Below are 24,499 nucleotides of genomic sequence, written 5' to 3' on the forward strand. Positions count from 1 at the left end.
TGTTACAGGGACATGGGTGGCGCTGTGGGTTAAACCACAGAGCCTAGGGCTTGCCGATCAGAAAGTCGGCGGTTCGAATCCCCGCGACGGGGTGAGCTCCCGTTGCTCGGTCCCTGCTCCTGCCAACCTAGCAGTTCGAAAGCACATCAAAGTGCAAGTAGATAAATAGGTACCGCGCTGGCGGGAAGGTAAACGGCGTTTCTAAGCTAAGCACAAGAGCACTTTCCTCATCTGCCATTCTCAGCAACTGGTATTCAGAGTTGTACAGTCTCCACCTGGGATGCAGGTGGCACTGTGGTCTAAACCACTGAGCCTCTTGGGCTTGCCAATCAGAAGGTCAGCGGTTCAAATCCCTGTGATGGAGTGAGCTCCCATTGCTCCATCACAGCTTCTGCCAAACTAGCAGTTTGAAAGCACGCCAGTGCAACTGTAGATAAATAGGTACCGCTGTGGTGGGAAGGTAAATGGTGTTTCCGTGCCCTCTGGCTTCCATCATAGAGTACTGTTGTGCCAGAAGTGGTTAATCATGCTGCCAACATGACCCGGAAAGCTGCCTGTGGACAAACGCTGGCTCCCTTGCCCTGAAGAGAGATGAGCGCCACACCCCATAGTCGCCTTTGACTGGACTTAACTGTCCAGGGGTTATTTACCTTTACTGTCTCCACCAGTGGAGGTTGAACATAGCCACCACTTTTTTCAGCTGGAACTGCGTTCTGGCACCTCTCAGGTGGGCGTCATTGCCATCGTAAGAGAACAAGGGCGGTGTTCATTGTGCACCGCTTTTTCTAGAAAAATATCACTGAACTGTGCCATTGTGTCTAGCAGTCATTGGAGTGATGCATTTATGTGTGTTATCTTAAGCCAATCTCCTAACATGTTGTTATTTATAAAAAGAAAAAAGAAGTGCCCTAAGTAAAATAATAACATGAAGCAAATTCTCTCAGAAATAAAACATAATTAGGGAACAGCACACTCTAGGACAGAAAGCTTAATTTCTCTGGACTAATTATTATATACTCCTGAAGTTTGAGGTCTGTCATGTAAGATCTAGGCAGGGGCCCTGGCTGAACAGCAGCATATCTGAACAGCCTGCCAAAATAGTCATCTGACTAGGCAATGGCTAGTTTCACATGATCACTTTAGCACTTGCTACCAACAATTTCTGGGCATGGCAAGGATTCATGCGCTGAAACGCGTCTCACAACTAGTTTCAAGAGGCAGATGGCAGAAGCCACTGGGTGCAGAAAAGCAAATGTAATGCCAATGCATATCAGACTCCTGAGGTTTCCTTCGGAGAAAACTGCACCCCCATCCCCACCTCCCACCACCTCCAATATGTAGCTATAACATTCTAGCTCAATTTGTTTTCCTCCAAGTTAAGGGAAAGTAGATCAGGGGAAATATGAAAAATGTATTCTGCTGAGGTTTGCTGTTCACAGGGAAGCTGCTGTCTCCAAGCTGGACTAACTTCAACCAGAGAATGTAAGCTCATCCAAGGACATTTTCACTTCTCTTCTTATTGTGGTTAGGGACTTCTAGCCAACCAAGCCGGAGGCTGGGGGCAGCTTGAGTCAGGGTCAAGCTAGATGTGCAGTGAATTGTACAAGTGTGTTGGATGCTGATGGGTAGAGTAATACAGCCACCCTTTGTGTTGGGCCAGGGTTGTGTGAATTAGGTGGAGGTGTTCCTCTGCCCACCTCTCCTGGTTCAGCCAACCTGCCAGCGGCTGAATGGGCAAGTGGACAGAAGGCTCACTGGTGAGTTCCTGGCTGGCAAGAGCCAGCAGAAAGTCCCTAAACAGGGAGTTCTGCATCATAGAACTGAATGCATAAAATCAAACTATACTTTCACACCGCTTGCCTATTTCAGTCAAGGCAACATATCCCTCCAGAGTGGTATCTGTGAGAGCGGAGGTCTGGCCTCCCCAGGGTTTAAATTGTTGTACAAGGGCAATGAAAGGCCACCAGCCATCCGAAAAAGTGTTCTGTTCTCTCTCAGCTTATAGAGAGCCTACAATAAGTTTATCAGCAAGTTCCAATTGCCAAATTCAGCCTGTCACCTACCCAAGGCAAATCCTTCTTCGTTTTCACCAAATGGGCCATTTCCATTCAAGATGCAATTAAAAATGTATTTTATTACGGGAGCCTGAATAAATGAGTGTCTTATTTTGCCTTTGGAAAATAGAGTGAAGCCAGACCTGGGTCCATGATGCTCTCCTGTCGCACCACTTTCCTAGTGACTTGTTGATATCTATTCTTCATTAAGGACATTCACATGTGCTCACAAGTAACACAGGGATGTGTGAAAAACCATTTTGGATTGCAGTACTCTTGATCAGATGAGCACCATACACTTCAAATTAATTTGATCTGTCAAGCTTCCTAATGGCATTTTCTTAAAGAATAATAGCAGTTATTGTAATGAACCTATATAAAAATTAATTAAGTTTGATATAGGAAATATCAGTCAATGTCCTTTGCTGTTCCTTAGCCAATACTCTGGTTTCGAGGATACCAGCTCAGTCAAGAGTAGCAGATGCCTAAAACTAATTAAAAACATAATTTGAAAAGAAAAACTTGATCACTGCAGAAAGTACAACATAAACCAGATCATAATGATTTGGTGTAATATACATCACGCATTAAACTACCCTCCTTATTAATGATGAAAGATACCAGTTACATTGTCTAAATGGTTACAGCCTCATTTATCACTAACACCACTCCTGCCCAAAATGATTTTTTTATAAGCTAGCCATGAATTGTGAAAGCACAGTAAGAGAAGCCAGCCCCATTTTTTGCAGAATTCCTTCACTGGTTTTTTATTTTTTATTTTTTATTTTTTGGACACCACAGTCTCTAAAGGGGGAGAGGTTTAAGGAGTTCCAGTAAAACATTCCTTCAGTTTGGCTTCCTTGGAATGAAGATCACTGGAGACCAATAGTGTTTTCTGCGATATAAAATTTTATTTATAATCATATACTGGCTGAGTATGAAATGGAAGGTTCACAGCATGAACATGCCAGCAGATCCTGCCTTTCCCATCAGGTATTTTTTGCATGGGAGTAGAGCACCCAAGCCAGTGTGGTGTAGTGGTTAAGAGCGGTAGTCTCGTAATCTGGGGAACCGGGTTCGCGTCTCCGCTCCTCCACATGCAGCTGCTGGGTGACCTTGGGCCAGTCACACTTCTTTGAAGTCTCTCAGCCCCACTCACCTCACAGAGTGTTTGTTGTGGGGGAGGAAGGGAAAGAAGAATGTTAGCCGCTTTGAGACTCCTTAAAGGGAGTGAAAGGCGGGATATCAAATCCAAACTCTTCTTCTTCTTCTTCTTCTTCTTTGGATTCTGCACAGAAAGAAGTTCAGTTCTCTGTCTCTTTCCAGTCCCAGTCCCAAGACTGCCTGGACATACAGAGAGACCTTGATGATGTCACCTCCAGCAAAAGGAACAGAAAGAAATACGGTAGCCACTTCAGTTCATCTTCCAAAAGGATCTCCAGCTACATTCTGTACAACTCATTGCCCTAGCTGACATTACAAAGCAGATACTTAACAGACTAGATTATTTTCTTAACAAAAAAACTGGTTTGACCTTTACCCCTTTCCCTTTTGCAATCTTCCTCTTCTGCGAAGTTTTTCAGCTTTGAATTCACAGGAATGGAAGGGACCCTCAAAAGACATCAAACCCAACCACATTCCTATAACTGTTTTGAAGTCTTGGACCCCATAACTTTCCTGACTGGAAAAAGTCAGATTTTGAAAAAGAAGGTTTGTCACGCAAAGGCACCAAATCCATTTTTGTTGTGCGGTGTGAATTTGTCGGCCTGCGACTGAATCCCATCTGCAAAATAACGGCAGCTTGGAAGCAGCCTGAGAAGGTGAGAAATGTGGATTTCTGAAATGGGGTGCTTCAAAGTTCTTGTTGGTTAGTTTGTGTAATCGGTACATCCTCTAGTGCAGGTTTGCACCAGCACTCCATGTAAATAACAAGCCGGGAAAAGGAAACGAAGGTTCATTAACTGGATTGTAATTTATAGGCCTGTACTTTTCCCATAAGAATCTGGAGAAAGTCAGTGGAAAAGAGCAAGGCATGCTCCTTCACGCCATGCAGCCCAAGTAACAAGTGCCATAACCCAATTTTTCCTTTCCTACTGAGCCAGCACTTCAGTGTTCAAAGCAGAATGCATGCTGCCAAGATGATAAAGCTCCACTGTTCCAGTACGAGGCCAGCATTATAAGAAAAAGCTCGCCGCCTTCCCAGAATAGACTCTATTGCGGAGGAGACTCATCTGTAACATCCTGTGGATAGCATTTCTCCTGCTGCAACACAGATATGATTGGCACTGTGCAGCTGATGCCACACATTGAATGCCAAGCATTCCTCTGTGCACATGAGTTTCCTGTGTGGCAGTGTGCTATCCCCAATAGAAGTGCTCCTGTTCAGAGTGCCAGGCAGCCAGCCTGCCATTTGCCATGGCCTTAGACTAGGAATCTTCAGCTGCAGAGTCCTCCTGGGAGACCAGGGTTCAAATCCCCATTCAGCCATGAAGCTCCGTCAGTGACCTTGGGCCCATCACTATCTCTTAGCCTACCCTACCTCACAGGGTTGTTGTGAGGATGAAAAGAGGAGGAGGAGAACTGAAATATACTAGGAGTCGAGAGTGGATTTCATGCTCTTTATTCAGCTCATAGTGGTGAGGAGGAATGGAAGTTCCCCCAAAATGTCTGCATTATATACATTATTTACACAATGGGCCCCACATGATTGGCTAATTCCGGGATTCTCCTGTAGGCCAATCAGGTTGCAGATTCACTTCCACCTGGAGCTGGATTGGGTGGCTCCTGTGGACCAATCAGACTGCTGCATTCTGGGTCCTATTGTTCTAGGACCAATCAGACTGCTGCATTCTGAATCCTATTGTTTTAGGACCAATCAGACTGCTGCATTTTGTATTCTATTCAACTCAGTACATAACACCAACCATGTAGACCACCTTGGAAGAAAGAGGTGGTATATAAATATAATAAATACATGAATAAATAGCAGCAGCACCAAGGGTGAGAAAGATTCACTCCTTCTAGTCCTTCTGCACATAGGAGCTTCTATACAACTGGGAATCCTCATCAGTCAGAGTTCCCAATGGCACAGAAGCTTATAAGCATCTCCAGTCAAATGCATGCAGGAGCTGTCTTCAGATATTTGCTCTGTAAGAAGTGTCCTCCCTGTATCTAATAGCAGAGGCTTCCAACCAGCCCCTATCTTTTGAAAGAGACAGGCAGACTCCAAAATGTCAACTGTTTCTTCAAACCTCCAAAGAAATATAAGCAGTCAGTCAAACCATCTGGGACATTGGTTGTTATAAAAAGAGCTTTTATCTGCAGACTTCTAATCAAAGTACCGTATTTTCCGCACTATAGGACGCACCGGACAATAGGACGCACCTTGTTTTAGAGAGGGGAGAACAAGGGGGGGGAAATTCTACCCCTCTCTGCCCAGCGCCCCTTCAGCGAAGCAGCAGGAGGCGCTGCGCAGAGAGGGGGAGAATTTTCCCCCTCTTGTTTTCCCCCTCTAAAACAAGGTGCCGTTTAAGGTGCGTCCAGTCGCCTTCAGGCGGCTACCTTGGAAGCCTGGAGAGCAAGAGGGGTCGGTGCACACCGACCCCTCTTGCTCTCCAGGCTTCAGGTTCCTTTCGACCTGCTCTTTGGGGCTGGCGGGGGGAAGCCCACCACCAGCCCCGAAGAGCAGGTCAGGGAGCAGCGGAAAGGCGTGCAGCGAAGAGGCTGCTGCCATAGCCACGCGTCACCTCTCCAGCCGGGAGAGGGTCGCGGGGCTATGGCTTCTTCGCTCCATAGGACGCACACACATTTCCCCTTCATTTTTGAAGGGGAAAAAGTGCGTCCTATAGAGCGAAAAATACGGTAAATTAAAGACCTTTAGATGCTAGAACCAACAGCAGCACTGAAGATGGAAGGATCTCTGAAGGGTCTATTTCTATAATGTTCTGGGCTGGGTTTCAGCAAGTGCTGAATATTTTTTCCCCTGCAGTTTCCTCAGAGTTTCTGTAACTCAATTCCACCAGGAAAGCTAGACTAGTCACTGATTAGTATTGCTTTACTATTTAACTTATACTAAAATTGATGTCCTACCAATAAACTTAAATAAAAGCTGTCTTGGTAGCTTTATCAGCACCAAAGGGATATAGAAGGACATTTATAACATATGAAATTAAATTCTCAGTGGAGCTCATGCAATCAATAAAACAATAACATTATAGTAAGGCAATAACACACTAAAATCACAACTGAGAGGCAACATATAAAAGCTGCAGCACATAGAAAACTGCCTCAGCCTCCTTAAACCTCCCAGCTCTTTTCATTTAAAGATCACTTGGCTCTGCCAGGTTAATGTTGGCCTGCATACAAAACATCATATTTCATTTCCTAAAAGCCCTTTTTCACATAAGTCTTAGTTATATCAACAAAGGAATTCTGTGTGTCCCAGATCAAACAACATAAATTATCAATTGGACCCAGACTTCTTGCTGTACATATGTTTGTCTGTACACACACACCCCCACACACATACACACACATGTACAGAAGGTACAATTCTGAAGTCTAAGTATCTGCCTAAGGTCAAATTTGCTCCAGTTACAACTGCTGTTTAGGCCAAAACATTCCAAAGCTCTATTTCAAAATATAAGCTGCTTCCAAATTAGATGTTTACTCTAGAAATGCCATCTGTTGCTCATGCACTTTTTATGGGGGAACCAGACCACATCACTGCTAGCCCATTGCATTCTTGAATTTTCTGTGTTGTCCTCCCACTTTCCCTCCGGAAATGATTAATGACATTTTTTGTTATCTTAAAGCACAGTTACAGCGCCACCCTGTCCAATGTGGACTGGCAAAATGCTATTTAGGCTCTTGGGGGTTACCACACCTTTAATTAAACCCATCTTTCTATGAAAAAAATTAGTTTTCTTCACCTCTAAATCTTTCTGTTTGGTGCAGCCCCAGTATTGTTGATGAATTACTAATTAATTGCCTCTTGATAAATCAGTTCTTGTTCTCATGGGAGTTAGTTACTGGGTTTTTTTAAATAGCCGAAGGCTTCTATTTCTCAGTAAATGAAAACAAAAAACACAGAGAAGATTCCAGGAATGTTTTCTCTCTCACACACATATCTGTATACAGTGGTACCTCGGGTTACAGACGCTTCAGGTTACAGACTCCGCTAACCCAGAAATAGTACCTCGGGTTAAGAACTTTGCTTCAGGATGAGAACAGAAATCAGGCGGCGGGGCGGTGGCAGGAGGCCCCATTAGCTAAAGTGGTACCTCAGGTTAAGAACAGTTTCAGGTTAAGAATGGACCTCCAGAATGAATTAAGTTCTTAACCCGAGGTACCACTGTACAAGGAACAGGAACTAACTAATTATGTGATAATGTAAAAGGTCAAGGGACCCCTGACCATTAGGTCCAGTTGTGGCCAACTCTGGGGTTGCGGCGCTCATCTCACTTTATTGGCTGAGGGAGCCGGCATACAGCTTCCAGGTCATGTGGCCAGCATGACTAAGCCGCTTCTGGCGAACCAGAGCAGCGCACGGAAACGCCGTTTACCTTCCCGCCGGAGCGGTTCCTATTTATCTACTTGCACTTTGACGTGCTTTTGAACTGCTAGGTTGGCAAGATGTGATAATGTAGGACTCAATAATTATTAATGTTGCAGCTAAGCTGAACAGGAATCAATTAAAGGCCGAAACATCTAATTAAAGTTGTGGGAACGTCTGCTGATCATCACTTACTTCTGGGTAAACATTATTGAAGGCTCTTGGCCACAGGACCAGATCCTGATGGCAAGCACTGTGTTATATTTAGTGTTGGCTGGAGCCACCGATCTCATTCCACTTTTAGCTGATGGCAGGAAAGCAGTGCCTCAACAGTGCTCAAGGTCCCCTGCCTAGCAGCAGCCTTCGTTTCATTCTCTTTGCTAGCGAACCAATTTAAACTGAAACAAGTCAATTCTGAGGAGGGGAAGACAGCAGACATCCAGGGACTTATGACCAAGTCTGTTTGAAGCGATACCTTAACTGTGATTCCTGCTAGCTGAAAACACTAAAGCGTTCGTCAATATCTTTTCTAAATTCACTCCAGTCACTGCTAAGAGATTTGCAAGGCTGGATTTGACTGAATCCCACGTAAGACATGCAAAAGGTAGCATTTCAGATTTCAAGGGCTAAAGCGCTCAGAGAACTTCTGCTCTGTAAAGGTCCAAAAGGATAGGGGAAATGAGTCAATTACCAATTACCATGCAGAGGAGAGAGACCAAGCAGAGCTTAGTTGCTAAGGGCGCTCTCTCGCTCTCTCTCTCTCTCTCTCTCTCTCTCTCTCACACACACACACACACACACACACGCACACACACACACACACACACCACTCACACAGAGGTTCCTTTGCCCTCCTGCAGCTTTCTTCCCCACAGCATTGCATTGCTTCAATTAGCTCACTTTGCTATTAAGAGTTCAGCTAGAGGAGAAGCAAAAGTAGCTTTGGTAATGGAGGTAATGGACTATGTGGGATAACTTGCCAGAGGATTACCGTATTTTTCGCTCTATAAGACGCACCAGACCACAAGACGCACATAGTTTTTGGAGGAGGAAAACAAGAAAAAAAATATTCTGAATCTCAGAAGCCAGAACAGCAAGAGGGATCGCTGCACAGTGAAAGCAGCAATCCCTCTTGCTGTTCTGGCTTCTGGGATAGCTGTGCAGCCTGCATTCACTCCATAAGACGCACACAGATTTCCCCTTACTTTTTAGGAGGGAAAAAGTGAGTCTTATAGAGCAAAAAAAAAACAGTACCTGCACGCTCCCCACAGCTGAACTTAGGCTTCTGCTTTCACCATGAGTGGGGCAGAGCCTGATTTAAACACAGGCTTCCTCAACCTCAGCCCTCCAGATGTTTTGAGACTACAATTCCCAGCATCCCTGACCACTGGTCCTGCTAGTTAGGGATCATGGGAGTTGTAGGCCAAAAACATCTGGAGGGTGAGGTTGAGGAAGCCTGTTTAAATACATTGGTTTTAGCCATCATCACATCTAAGCTGGTAACCAGGTGGCCAAAGAGCTCCTCCTCTTCCTCCAGGCCTAACCAGAGAGTTTAATGAACTTGTGAAAGCCACAGAACAACACAGGAGTAGGAAATCTTTTCCAGCCTGAGGACCACATGCAGTTCTGGGCAATCTTCGAGGGGCCACTGGTCAGTGGTGGTCAGGGCCACAGGCAAAAGTGAACAGCAATGAATGTCAATGTTACCTGTGTGCAGTAGGCTAGTTTCTACACACACACAAACACACCATCCTTCTCCATCTTTCACCCAGGCAAGCAACAAACATTAACAGAGTTTGAGGACGCATTCCAGCCAATCAGAAACACTCAAGGAGGGTGCAAAGCGTGGCCGGTGAGGGGTGTGGCACTCCAAGAGCCAGAGAGAGACACCAGAGAAGTGCATTGAAAAATTTGGAGAAGAGCCCGTTTTTAAGGGTTGCTGCATTGCAGTTTGCATCTTTATCCACAAAAGTGCAAATTAGGCAAGTTCATCTTTAAATGCAAACTGAATCTAATCTCTCCTCTACTCCTGTCCTTTACACAATTTCCCATTTACATCCATAACTGAGAATTAGTCATCTTTATACCCATTGCTTGCTAAAATGGATCTAAACCATTAAAAAAAACCCAATACAGCATAAAGGTACACCTGATCAAAAACAGCATTTATTTACTCTGATTTTTTTTTCATTCTTCCTTATGGTGCCTGTTTCCTTGGCATAATACCTCATAGGGCAGGTGGGCTGGAGAAAAACACATTATTGCAGTTCCCCAATCTCTCTGCCAGCAAATATTGAAGCACAGAGGAACACTGCTTTTATGTTTTGCAGTTTCAAAAGTACAGTAAATGAAAAATTCTCTTTTCAGTTTCAAACCAATTTGAGTTCCCTGCCTCTCTTACAAAGGCATTTCTTCACTTTTTTTCGGTTTTGCTGATCGGAAATGCTTTTCACTTTTGTGAACGTTGCATGGATAAGACTGTATGAGAGCTCACTAGTGTGTACTTACTCCTGGGGTACTGCATTCTAACCCAAAATGGTTGGTGAACGAAGACAAGTAGACAGGACAGTTTCTAGGATAGTACATAGCTGTCAAGTGTCCCTTATTTGAAGGGACAGTCCCTTATTCCAGCGCCATGTCCCACTGCTGTCCCTTATTGATGGATGTCCCTTAAATGTCCCTTAAATGATGTCCCTTAACTTTCAAAGGAAGCAGCTCCGCTCCTCTCCCTCCCTCCCTGCCAGCCAGGGAGGAGAAAGGCTCCAACTGTGTTGCTTGGCTGTGTTGCTCACCCATTAAGAAGTCTAAGAACAACTCGGGGGTGGAGCTTGCATGCCTTGTGTGTGGCTAGTTAATGCAAGCTGAGGGGGTTTTTGAATGCTGGACGCCATTTTGTTGCATGTGCTGCTGCAAACTTTGCAGTGCAAAGCCAGGCCGGGGAGCCATCTTAAGCTGAGGCTGCATAGGCCTTGTGGTGCATGTGATTCAGATTCTATTCAGTTGAACCTCAGGTTACAAAGTTGGTTGGACAGTGTTCTCGAAGCTACCAGCATGAGTTTGACCAGACTGCAGGAGGACAGGAAGACTGGAGTGCCTGGAACAGGTGAGGCTGCAGGTCCCTTATTTTGGCTGCTGGTCCCTTATTTTCAAGGCTGCTGCTCCCTTATTTTCAAATCTGTAAGTTGACAGCTATGGGATAGTAACAACAGCCAAATAACTGAGATTGCCTCCAGACTTTTGGAAGACAGTTTCAAACACAGGTTTGTGCAATTAAAGTGGATTACAGTTGTCATATAACCTTCCCACAAACAAATCAGGATAAATGCTCAGTATAGACCAAATGCACACTCTAACCTCTGCATAGGTTTTGCGTAAGTAAATTAGGATAAATACTCAATAAACAGCTCATCTGGAGGAGCCCAGAGACACTTCCAGGAAGTGAAAAGCACTATGCCTACAAAAGACAGGTAGAAAACAAATTGGGGCAATTGTCTTTTTACAGGTAGTGTAATCTCAGTAGTATGGAAGCCACTTGAAAATGTTATCACCGCTTCAGATTGCAGTTGTTCACACAGTCAGCTCCCAATGAATTTGCAATGATTTTCCAAGATAGAACTAGCATGAAAGGAGCAAAAAAGTACTGTCCACAAACAGATTCCCAAGCAGGGCAGCCACTCTGCTGTTTTCTGTTCAGGCAGCTACTGTGCTATTGACTTCTATGCATGAATTGGACCTCAAGCAGTATCTTGTTCCTGCCAAGCAAGCATGACAGAGCTCACCAGCTCTGCCTCAACCCATCTCCAATCACCTGCTGTTCGAAAATCCCTGGACATGGTTCAATGGATGGAAGAAGAGAGAGGAGGAGAGATTTTTATGTAAGGAGAGAGGAATCAAGATCCGCTTGTTTTGCTCTTAGTTTGCTGTAACCAAATGTTCCAGGTTTTTATTTTGCTTGTTTTTCTTTGGTATGTAGAATCTTAATAAACTGTTCTTAAAAACTAAATGAGTGGGAGAGAGATTCAGCTGCTTTTAAGATTAGTTGTTATTTCCTCTTTTTTAAAAATTTCATAGGAACTATCACAATACCTATACAGTGGTACCTTGGGTTACATACGCTTCAGGCTACATACGCCTCAGGTTACAGACTCCGCTAACCCAGAAATATTGCTTCAGGTTAAGAACTTTGCTTCAGGATGAGAACAGAAATCGTGCTCCAGTGGCGTGGCAGCAGCAGGAGGCCCCATTAGCTAAAGTGGTGCTTCAGGTTAAGCACAGTTTCAGGTTAAGTACAGACCTCCGGAACGAATTAAGTACTAACCTTGGGTTACAGACGCTTCAGGTTACAGACTCCGCTCACCCAGAAATAGTACCTCGGGTTAAGAACTTTGCTTCAGGATGAGAACAGAAATTGTGCGGCGGCAGCAGGACGCCCCATTAGCTAAAGTGGTACCTCAGGTTAAGAACGGACCTCCAGAACGAATTAAGTTCTTAACCCGAGGTACCACTGTACATTTCCTACAGTTACATCCTCCACCCTTTGAATCAAAGGGTTGTGTGCCTTTGGCATACATATCTAGCTCTTGGATTGTTCTGTGGCTTTTACATGTCTCTCACTTTTTATGAAAAGGGGAGGGGGATAATTACTTCAATGCCATATGTTTTGGCCATTGTGTGAGTGCCTGTGAAATTATTGCTTTATTTTTTTTTTTTTTTTTTATAATATATTTATTAAAGTTTTCAAATAAAGCATATATTAGATAAGCACTTATCATTGTCCATTTAACATCTCTCAATTGTTACATGGGACTCCCCCACACCTCCCGCATACACTTACATCATTATTAAATTAATTTCAAACAAATTATCATTTAACTCATCTTAATTAATAATCTTAATTTGGTTTGACACATAATTCAGCCTTAAATCTAATTTAATGGTAGACAATTGTCTGCACTGGCATCCAATTCAGCACTCAGCCAAATTACAATATTTTTGTAAATAAATCTTAAATTTCCTCCAGTCTTCTTCCATCCTTTCTTCTCCCTGGTCTCGAATTCTGCCGGTCATCTCGGCTAATTGCATATAGTCCATCAGTTGCATCTGCCATTCTTCCACAGTGGGTAGCTCCTGAGTTTTCCAATTCTTGGCAATTAATATTCTTGCTGCTGTTGTTGCGTACAAAAAGAATGTTCTGTCCTCTTTTAACACACTCTGGCCGACAATACCCAGGAGAAAGGCCTCTGATTTCTTAGTAAAGGTGTATTTAAACACCTTTTTTAATTCATTATATATCTTCTCCCAAAAGGCCTTCACTCTAGGGCAGGTCCACCAGAGGTGAAAAAATGTTCCTTCATTTTCCTTACATTTCCAACATTTGCTATCAGACGAATGGTATATTTTAGCCAGTTTAACAGGGGTCATGTACCATCTATACATCATTTTCATCACATTTTCCTTCAACGCATTACATGCAGTGAAGTTCAGCCCAGAGGTCCACAACCTTTCCCAATCTTCAAACATAATATTATACCCAATATCCTGCGCCCATTTTATCATTGTTGATTTTACCATTTCGTCATGTGTGTTCCATTTCAGCAGCAAGTTATACATTCTTGAAAGTACCTTAGTCTTAGGTTCTAACAGTTCAGTTTCTAACTTTGACTTTTCCACTTGGAATCCTAGCTTTTTGTCATTTTTAAACACTTCTTTAATCTGAGCATAGTGTAACCAGTCTCGCACTTTGTCTCTCATCTTTTCTAAACTCTGCAATTTCCAGTTGTCACCATCCTTTTCTATTATCTCCCAATATTTTGGCCAATTGGCCTCCATATTGGCTCTTTTCCGAGCCTTAGCCTCCAGGGGTGACAGCCACCTCGGAGTTTTATTCTCCAGTAAGTCTTTATATTTTGTCCAGACATTAAAAACTGATTTTCTGACAATATGGTTCTTGAAGGCCTTATTTATCTTAGCTTTATCATACCATAAATATGCATGCCATCCAAACGCATTATTAAAACCTTCCAAATCCAAGACATCCGTATCTTCAAGAAGTAACCAATCTTTTAACCAGCAGAAAGCTGCAGCTTCATAATACAACTTTAAATCTGGCAGGGCAAAGCCCCCTCTTTCTTTCGCATCTGTTAATATTTTAAATTTGATTCTGGGCTTTTTGCCCTGCCAGACAAATTTAGAAATATCTTTCTGCCACTTCCGGAAGCACTCTGTCTTGTCTACAATCTGCAGTGTCTGGAACAAAAATAACATTTTTGGCAATACATTCATCTTGATGGCAGCTATTCGGCCTAACAAAGAAAGTTTTAGTCTTGACCAACTATCCAAGTCTCTCTTAATCTCTGACCAACATTTTTCATAATTATCTTTAAATAAACTCAGATTTTTTGCTGTTATGTTTACCCCTAGGTATTTAACTTTTTTAACCACATTTAGTTCTGTCTCTTTCTGAAGCTGTTCCAACTCAATATCTGTCATGTTTTTCCCCAAAACTTTAGTTTTTTGCTTATTTAACTTAAATCCTGCCACTCGACCAAAGTTTTGAATCAGTTGTAGTACTCTTTTCAAACTAGACTCCGGCTCCTGTAATGTCAGAACTAGGTCATCTGCAAAAGCTTTAAGTTTATATTGTTTCGCTCCGACCTGAATCCCTTCCACCAACCGGTCCCCCCTAATCATATTCAGGAGCACTTCCAGAACCGAAATAAACAGTAATGGGGAAATCGGGCAGCCTTGTCGTGTACCTTTTTCAATTTTAAACTCTTCTGTAACCACATTGTTAACTATCAGTTTGGCCTTTTGTTCTGAATATATTGCCTCAATCCCGTTCTCAAACCCCCGTCCCACTCCCATTTCTTTTAAATTCCCCTTCATAAATTTCCAAGAAATGTTGTCAAAGGCTTTCTCCGCGTCTATAAAAATTAAAACTGCTTTAGTGTTTATGTTTGTTTGTAAAAGTTCCAATATGTCTATGATGTTCCTTGTGTTAGTAAACATATGTCTGCCCGGGAGAAAGCCTGCCTGGTCTTTATGGATTATCTCACTTAAAACTTTCTTAAATCTTCGTGCCAAAACATCTGCAAATATTTTGTAATCCACATTTAAAAGGGAGATGGGACGGTAATTCTTGAGTTGTGTCTTTTCAGTTTCTGACTTTGGAATCAATGTGATAAATGCTTCTTTCCACGATTCAGGCGCCTTCTTCCCCTCCATTATTTCATTACTGACCTCCAACAAAGGTTGTATCAAATAATCCTTCAATGTCTTATAGTAGTTAGAGGTCAGTCCATCTGGCCCTGGTGATTTGCCCTGTTTCAGACTCAGGATGGCCTGTTCAATCTCTTGTCGTGTTATTTTGCCATTTAAAATTGTTCTATTTTCTTCTGACAGCTTTGCTAATCCATTTCTCTCCAAAAATTGTGTGATCTCTATTTCATCTTGTGGCCCTTGAGTATATAACTTTTTAAAATACCTCTGGAAGCACTTTCTAATCTCTCCCGGGTTCTGAATGTTCCTTCCTTCAACCTCTAAGTTTGTTACTGTATTTAATCTTTGTCTCCTTTTCAACTGCCAAGCTAGCAGTTTCCCACATTTATTTGCCGATTCAAAAGTTTTTTGTTTCATTGTTTTAATCTTCCATTCTATTTCCTGATTTATCAGCTTGGAATATTGCGCCTGATAAAGTTTGATTTCTCTCAGAATCGGTTGGGACTTCGGGTTAAATCTTAACTTCTTCTCCAACTCTTTGATACTTTCCAGAATTTTATCTTTCTTTTCATTTTGCAGTCTTTTCTTTAAGGAATTCTGTTGAATCAAGAACCCTCTCATCACAGCTTTACTTGCATCCCAGATAGTTCTTTTTTCCACCGTAGTGTTCAAATTAATCTCAAAATAGTCCTTTAAGGTTTTTTGGGCCTTCTTTACAATTCTTTGATCTCTAAACAGGCCATCATTCATCTTCCATCTAAAGGAGCCGATTGGGATCAATGTCATATCCATTCTCAAGGCGTTATGGTCGGAGCATGTTTTGGGGCAGATTTCCACCTTCCTCACCTTAGGTGCCAGACTTCTAGTTATCCATATTTGGTCGATTCGTGTCCAAGTCAGTTGAGCTTCAGAAAAGAATGTTCCTTCTCTTCCCAGGGGGTTTCTAACTCTCCAGATGTCAACCCAGTCCATATTGTCAGTCATTTCAAAAAAGGTCTTAGGTAGTCTTCCCTCTTTAGTAATGTTCTGGTTCTGTGACTTATCCATATTTGTTGATACGACCCCGTTCATGTCCCCCATCATGATGACGTTGTTGTAATCCAGATAATCCAGCATGATCTCGTGCAACTTCTTATAAAAATCCGATTTTCCTTCATTTGGAGCATAAATTCCTAATATCAAAATTTTTTCTCCTTGATACTGTACTTCTATTGCGAGGATTCTTCCACTTTCATCTTTAAAGAGAAATTTTGGTGAAAGGCTCTCTTTTGCATAGATCACTACACCTCTCTTTTTAACTGTATCCGATGATATAAATTCTTGACCAAGCCTTTTATTTATTAACACCTTTCTATGGAGCCTAATCACATGTGTTTCTTGTAAGCATATAATGTCCAATTGTTCCTTTTTTAAAATATGAAAAATTTTAGACCTTTTTTCGGGACTGTTACAGCCATTTATGTTCCAACTCAAAAGCTGCAGAGACATCCTGGATAGGTCTGGTTATTCTTTCTGGGGTGGTACCTTGTTCTCCGGTCCTTGAGGATCCGAGGGGGCGGGCTCTCCTGGAAGTTCTGGCGCTGGCAATCCAAGTCCTTTGTGGAGGTCTTCTCCGTGTGCTCCCAAAAACTTGTCTCTATCTTCCACTGTTTTGATTTTGATCTTTCTCCCTCTGTAGGTAAAGGATAATCCTTGTGGAAACTCCCACCTGAAGATAATTGCGTTGCTTCTCAACAATCTTGCCAATTCCGTGTAGTTAGATCTAAGGTCCAGCAACTGCTTAGGAATGTCCTTGTAGATTTCAATTCTCTTGCCCAAAATGTCTAGTGACTTTTCGTAGTGCAGGCCCAAAATCTTGTCCCTTTCCTCCTTTGATCTCAGTGTTATCAAACAATCTCTGGGCTTCTCTGTCCTTCTGACTCTGCCAAGCCTGAAAGCAGATACAATTTTAAAGTCTTTTTCCTCTAACTTCCAAAACTTGGCAAATTCCTTAGTTAGAAATTCAATAAAATTATCTTCTTCCACCTCTGGTATTGACCGTATCCTCAAGTTGGTCTCCCTGTTTCGCAGTTCTGTCATCAAAAAGTAAATCTGATGTTCTCCAACTTGTTTGCTGAGTGGTCTTACTTCTTTCTCAAGTTCTTCCAATCTTTGACTAGTATCTTCAGCCAGTTTACGATTTTCACCTACAGCCTCCTTTAATTCTCCAATAGACTGGGCATTCTGTGCAACTTGTCCAGTCAGCTTATTCAAGCTTTCTGTGTTCTGTTCAATTTTAGCTGTATGCAAATCAGCCTTCTTGTCCAGAGCCTCCAGTTTCTCCAAAATTTTCTCCAAGACAGAGCTACTTGTCCCTGAAGCCATATCTCCCAGGTGCAGCTCCTCTGTCTCACCCTCCCCTGCCTGTATTAGGGAGGCCGCCTCTATGTCTGGAGGCAAAGTGGAAGGCAAGGCCGGCACAGAAGATCTACGCTGTGAGGCTGCAGATAAAGTTAGAGTTGTTTGTTTAGTCCTTCCTCTTCTCCTTGCGCCACTCATTCCAAAGTTATCTGTAATCCAAGGTCAATCCAAGTTGTTCCCATGAGAAAGCAGAGTCCCAGATGCAATAGTCAAACAGAGGCCGGGAAAGGGAAAGTAAAACAAAGTCACTGCTGTAAGTCCAAAATCCTCTAGAGGGAGCTTAATACATCTTCAGGGAAAGATCAAATCCAAGTTAAACTTATAAATTTAAATCCATGTCTATCGCCTCCACAATGTATTATTTTTAGCAGAGTAAAACTTAAAGCAAAACAGTGTTTCTTACAGTGCCTTGACTGCAACAGTTTCAAAGTATCCAGTTCCAACTCAGAATGTTTCAAAACCTGAATTCAATGTATCCAAAGTTGCAAACTGGTGCTCATCCAGGCAGCTCCAGCACCAGAGATTCTTATTTATTTTATAATCCACTGGTGCCACAGAAGAAGGATATCAGTGCACCCCGAATATGACCAGCAAAAGTCAATAGCTCAAAGTCTTTCACTCAGAAAACTGCTTTAACAGGGTGCCAGCATTTAGTTAACGCATAACTTTTTGTCTCCACTCCTCCTGCTCTTTGCTTAAAGTTCAGTATAGCGGGAGATGGGCTTCCTGCTTATCCTCACTCCGTTTTCAGCCAGATTTCAACTTTTTTAAAAAAGTTTTAAAAGTTTCATAAAGTTCTCAAAAAGTTTCAGAAAGTTGACAAAAGTTTCAGAAAGTTTTCAATGTCCAAATTTACTCACGGGTTGTAGTTTCCAAAGTTCAGAAAAGTTGCAGGAAGAAAGGACAGCGCTGACCGGCAACAGCAATGCGGCTTCACTTCGCTGTTTGCGCAACGACCCACAGCGCCGCTACCCCCTCCGCGATCCGGAGCCCCTTACGGGGTCCCTTCAACGTTTTGGGGGCTGCTTCTGGCGCCCGCCGGGTCCCGAGACCACAGGCTTCTGCCACCTGTGGTTTTCCTGAATGGGTCTCCGCTTCGCCGTAGCGGACGACCCGTTTACAGCGGAGCTCCCTTCTCCTTACTCGGAGAAGGCAGCCATTACCGGTCGCGCCGCCTCCGGAAGTCCTCGTGAAATTATTGCTTTAATAAACAATTACACATTACTGTAGAGTCTGTTCTTCATGCAAAGCTGCTAGCTGACCAAGGCCTAACCTTTTAAAAAAGAGAATAAAGCAACCACATGAATGCATTCTGGTGCTGTTTTGTTGTGGGAAGTCAGGGAGATAGTCAGTTTTGAAGCTGCATTTTAAAACATCTCCTAAGAGGCCCAAAATTAATAGGCTCTGGCTGAGCAATTTTCAGCCAACAGGACTGGTATGAAAAATCCCAAGAAAACATTAGTAGCAAATGTATAGGGAAGGTTCTACTGTGGGACTAGTATTACTAGTGTTAAGAGAGTAATTAAGCATATAAATGGGGCAGCTTTTTCCACCTGAGGGAAACTCTCTTCTGGGCAACCTTCCAAGGCCACATGCCAGTGGTGGGAGGGGCCAGAGGCAAAAGTGAGTGGAGCAACAAATGAAAATGTCACCCTATATGGTTTGGGACCCAAGTAATCTAAAATAGTGCCCTTCCCAATACCAAGCATCTCGGGCCTTATGATCAGCATAGGAAACTCTGTTGGTGGTGGGGAGGTGGTGTCTCCATTGGATGGAGGTGAGCCATGACAGGGCCTTCTCAGTGGCGGCCCCTCATTTGTAGAATTCACTCCCTAGTTGGGTGCATAAGTCTCCCTCACTATTAAATGTTAGGACAAATTAAAACAGTCCAGTTTACCCAGACAGATTGAAAGTTCTGTCCCTGCTCACTGCAAAATTATTAGTGATTGCTTTTAGGAGTTTTGGGCTCTTATTTAGACGTTCCAATTGTATTGTTTCACTATTGACATATTTACCAACCTGGGCTCCTTTGGAGGATGGTGCAGGATATAAATTCAATGAATAAATAACTGTTAAGAGCGCAGCAGGCTAGTTTTGGGATGCACTCACCTATCCCTCTCTCGTTTATCCAGAGAAACAAGAGACAGTATCAGGAAGGCTATGTCAGGCTATGAGAAGGGCGCTAACTCATTGGTAGAGCAACTGCTTTTCATGCAGAAGGTCCCAGGTTCAGCCCCTTCTGGGAGAGGCCCTTGTCAGAAATCCTTGAGAGCTGCTTGCCATCCATGGCAGACAATACTGATTTTGTGGATCAATGGTCTGCCTCAGTATAAACCATATTCCCATGTTCTTAGATCTCCATGCCAGGTGGTGCTCCAAGCAACCTGGAGACAGAATAGGCTTGAATAACACAGCATGGTATAGAAACTGAAAAATCAATCTTGTCAGTTTTCTGGACTAGCTATTGGAGCTTGATTGTGCCTGAACCTGTTGCCAATGCTCAGAGAAACCCACTGTGCCATATAGAATGTGCACACCATCTGTGCATTTAGCAGAGGGAGGCAGTGCTAAAGAAGCCCATCAGCACCAACCTGATATTTGTTCAGCTGCGTTTTGGGAGCAAAACATAAAAGAGATTTGGGAAGTGTTTAAACCTTAGTGGACAATGACGTCTACTTCTGCTTCTTTGAATCCACACTGTGGGTGCAGAAGTTAAGCAGCGGGTAACAAGCCCTTTCGGAAGTCCACAAATGGATTTTGGGGGAAGGAGTTGCTTTTGCTGCTTCAATATATACACTTCCCTTTCGTATTGATTTGAAACGTAAGTGAACATTCTGTGTTCAGCTCCTGCTGGCTTGGAAGGTACCTTTCAATTGTGGGCAATTGTTCGCCTGCCACATCTGTTTTTGAGATTTTCACACTAAGAGAGAATGCTTAACTCACTTAAGTTCAGATTGAAAGCAAATCCATTCATTATTTCATGCTGTTTAATTTAGTATGGAAAACAATGAATTGTTAATAAGGGACACTCATCAAATTCTCATAAGCTGATTTATTTATACAATGATTAGCTTTTCTTCCTCTCGTGCAATGTTAACAAATCCTGCTAATTCAGCTTATTGTTGAATAGTAGAATGTTAATACTACAGCTTATTCCTCTTCTTAGCTAGATTTTGTTCATTACCCTCCACCCCACGCACAAACTTTTGTTTATATTCAACTTCTTTAAAGCTTGCTTTCATGGTTAAATGGTGGAACTACTCAGCAGGCAGAAACTTGCAGAGACCCTCCAAGGTTTTCCGAGGTTTGTTCCATTCTCCAAGGTGTTAAAAGCATACTTTACCATGGTTTTCATTGCGGGGGATCTGCAAGAGCTTAACATGAAATTGCTTAATAAAAGACTTGCAAGATTTGTTATAGCTTATGAACATTGTGCAGTTGTCATACCTCCTTCATTTATGGGAGATGTATATTTTATTTTCAGGAACACACTCAGGACAAACTTCCGAAAGGTTGGACATATAGTGGGAGGGTGGGGTGGGGCTTTTCTCAGAAGGGTAGTAGGAAATGGGTGATTGACTCAATGGGTATGGTAAACATGAGGAAAAACCCCACCCCACCCTCCCACTACATATAAGGGTCTGGTGACTTTTGTTTCAGTGTATCTGAAGAAGTGTGCATGCACATGAAAGCTTATACCCAGAATATATATTTCTATTCAGAGCAGACACTGGCTAACAGCACAATCCTAACCATGTCTGCTCAGCAGTAAGTCCCATTGAATCCAATGAGCATCACTTAGGTAACTGAGGTTAGAGTTGAAGCTTAAGTGACTAAAATAGAAATGATTTAAGGAGGCAACACGGACCTCTACCAGACTCTCCCCCCCCCCCCACAAAAGCTATAGTTTCCAAATAGTATCCCATTTGTTTCAACAGTCTTCTCAATTGAGGAACAGGTTGGAAGAAGTACCACATTCAGCCAAACAGAACTGCAGGGAGGAGGCAACTATAATGCCTTAAAGTCTGAGAATAAGCAGGATGGGTTAAAAGCAACCAACTCCTAAAATGTGCTACAAGCTCAGATGCAAGCACTGCAGAACAACCCCAATGTAAGCATAAGAAGACAAAGACAGGACTGATCACGGACCAGGCAGAAGTCCAAGTGCAGTCATCTCACTAAATTAAAAACACACTCATCATCTGTCAGTGAATGAAGGTACCTGTATAGCATCCCTGTGGCAGCTTTGACAGTTTGTTGTATCAACAATCCATGCATGAGCAAAAACTTCTCCAGTAGCTTTTGTTCTGCTGGGCTCCTTAGTTCTCCAGGCCAGCATCTTACTGGAAGGCAGACTTTAGGAACCATATTTTGCCTCGTATCCTTCAAAGGTGTTTCACTAGACTTCTGCACACCTCTTTTTGGGGGTGGGATATCAGTACACACTGGCTTGTACAGATTCATCTTCTACTGTAAAAGCCAAGAGCTAAACCCCACACCGCTCAGATGTCAGTGTGGTGTAGTGGTTAAGAGCAGTGGACTCGTAACCTGGTGAGCCGGGTTTGTGTCTCCGCTCCTCCACATGCAGCTGCTGGGTGACCTTGGGCTAGTCACACTTCTCTCAAGTCTCTCAGCCTCACTCACCTCACAGAGTGTTTGTTGTGGGGGAGGAAGGGAAAGGAGATTGTTAGCCGCTTTGAGACTCCTTAAGGGGAGTGAAAGGCAGGATATCAAGTCCAAACTCCTCCTCCTCCTCCTCCTCTTCTGTCCACAGGCTTCTCTAAGAAACTCTCGCCATTATGCTTCTGTTTTCAGAAAATGCTGTTTGCCCACTAGATCCCCAGAAGATACTGCTCCATATTTTCCATTCAGTCCCCCAGTAGGTTCTGCTTACCATCTCATTTTAATGGATGCATAAAATGAACCACATGGTCACAAATGGTCAAAGGGAGCTGGGAACTGCCATGGGAATAGAATGCCAACCCAGTTTCTCATGCAATTATATTTAGATAAAGAAAAATATGTTTGTTTGGGATTCAGCCCTCAGTTCCAAGCTCCCACAGAGTTTATTTAAAGTCAAGATTGACTGTGTCATTCCCAAATATCCTTTTATAATAAATAATAATAATAATAATAATAATAATAATAATAATAATAATATAATATAGTTGTTATTTCTTTGTTGCAAAGAAACTAAATGTATTTTTACTCAAGGTAGTTCATACCTTGTAGAACGTGATAGTTTCCCCAATGCTGAACTTGGAATGTTTTCTTGCTGAAAATAGTTCACCCCTCACCTGCCAATCTATTCTGAGATGTGATTGTGAGCTTATTGTGAGCTTGCTATGTCATGGTTTGGAATTGGTGCCTGTTGTGTCATTAGTGATTAGTTCACTTCACAATCTTATCAATCTCCATTTCTAACCCTTTTCTATTGTAAGAACATCTTTCTAGTAGCTAAACTTCCCCCTCTGTATCACCAGAGGGCAAGATTGTTCACATAGCCTCAACATTTTGTGAACTTTCCTTATTACCGACCTAGGCCTTTGAAGGCTAGGGTTCCATTGCTGCAGGACATATATTCTCCCCCCCTTTTTTTTAAAGAAAAGTTAATTTGATCACCTCTTCAGCAAGGCTACCCCTCCCTCCAAAGAAATGGTGAAACCAGCAGTGCACCTCTAATCACACCAACTCAGAAATAAGTCCAACTGAATTAGATGGAGCTCACTCCCAGGTGGGTGGGGCTATTATTTGTGAAACACCATCCACATACATGCCCCAAGGTGATTTACAGACTTATCATTTAAAGCAGATAAAATCAATTTGAAAGCAATACCAGGACAACCAAGCATAGGTTTATGAACCAACACTAAAGGCAAGAACTTTCTCAACAAAGCTTGTTGAAACTACAATGGACCCAGTTGTTTCCAGATGGTACAGATAGCTATTGATGGTATTTATTTCACAGCCTTAAAAACTTTCCCAGGTTCTATCAATGCCGTTGAGTGAGCTGTTCTGTTGGGGCTTCCCAGAGTAGCCTCTGGTACACCTCTTGTGTATTGGCTATTCCACCCCACCCAATAAGCTGAGGCACAGCATCAGACCCTTAAGAAGAATATCCTCCTCTCTGGTATAAACATCCACAGAAGCTAGAATAACCTTGCCTCAGGCATTTACGGCTCTGGGGAGCTGTATTGCAATAGCCAGGCCATCCCTAACCCGGTCTTTCTTTCCGTCAGTAATCCATCAAACAGAATGTCATTAGATAATCAACTCATCTGATGATGATTCATGGCCTCAACTAATCTCTAAATCTTTCAAAAGCAGATCAGTTAAGATTGATCTGCAAAGAGAACATGCTTTGGAGAAGATTATATTTCCGTGCATCGGAGAGACTTATTCCTGCTTTGCAAGCAGTGGTTGACCAATAACCTGTGGGATTTCGATGACCTTGCCAGTGCCAGTTGTTGAAATGTTTCACCAAGGTCTTATCTCCAGTTCCTGGTTAAGGTCAAAACTTGTTTTTAACATCTGCTTTGGAAACCTGATAGATATTATTGTACTGTCTGCCAGTTGGACAGAATTCCAGCAGTCAGGCTGATATTCCAGCTTGCACACTGAGCAGGAACATACCAATCTTGAACACACTGACAGTTTTCAAGTCTATAATTTAGCAACACACCTTCACTCTCCTGTTCTTTCTTATTTAGGATATGTTCATAGATCTGTCACTTTGGGGAGCTGTGCTGAAGGCAGTTGTATGATGCCACAGAGGTCATTGCAATGAACCGCTTTACTCCGAATGGCTAATCTTGTCTTGTCTGCTTGGGGAATTAGCAAGAGCCACACCATTTACTATGATTAAAATATGTACTTATGCAAAGTCGTTGGCAATGAGTAAAACGACTTTGTGGCTTAAGTACCAATACAAAAATATAATCTAACACAGGTACCCCAAACTCACATTGCCTGAAGCATTCAATGCTTATTGACAGAAATGTGGGAGAAATTTCAAATTGACAACATCAACTGCAGGCTATTGATCCAAGAACTATACAGCAACACAGAAATGAGGGTCAGAGTAGGTTCAAATGGTGGTGTGTCAGATACTTTTTAAAAAACTGCAAGAAATGAAGCAAGGTTGCCTTCTAGATCTCACTCTTTTTAACTTTTACATTTATGATTTGATGCCATATGTAGCCAATGCAAACTCCCCCTCTCCAGTAATTAAGAACATATGATTTACTGTTCTTCTGTCTTTCCTGATTGGGGC

The 24,499-nt window shown here is 42.7% G+C and overlaps 1 protein-coding gene across 1 annotated transcript in view; it reads right to left on the minus strand.

Moving 5' to 3' along the window:
• Positions 1 to 21,711, minus strand: part of KCNAB1 (potassium voltage-gated channel subfamily A regulatory beta subunit 1) — a 207,627-nt gene extending 185,916 nt beyond the window's left edge. Inside the window, exon 1 of the mRNA XM_083613476.1 lies at positions 21,449 to 21,711. Within this exon, the coding sequence (XP_083469602.1) occupies positions 21,449 to 21,690 (242 nt within the window). The 5' untranslated portion in view covers positions 21,691 to 21,711. The remainder of the gene's footprint in view (positions 1 to 21,448) is intronic.
• Positions 21,712 to 24,499: the final 2,788 nt, after the last annotated feature.

This window comes from Podarcis filfolensis, assembly GCF_964270895.1.
Source record: "Podarcis filfolensis genome assembly, chromosome: 5".
NCBI classification, from domain to species: Eukaryota; Metazoa; Chordata; class Lepidosauria; order Squamata; family Lacertidae; genus Podarcis; species Podarcis filfolensis.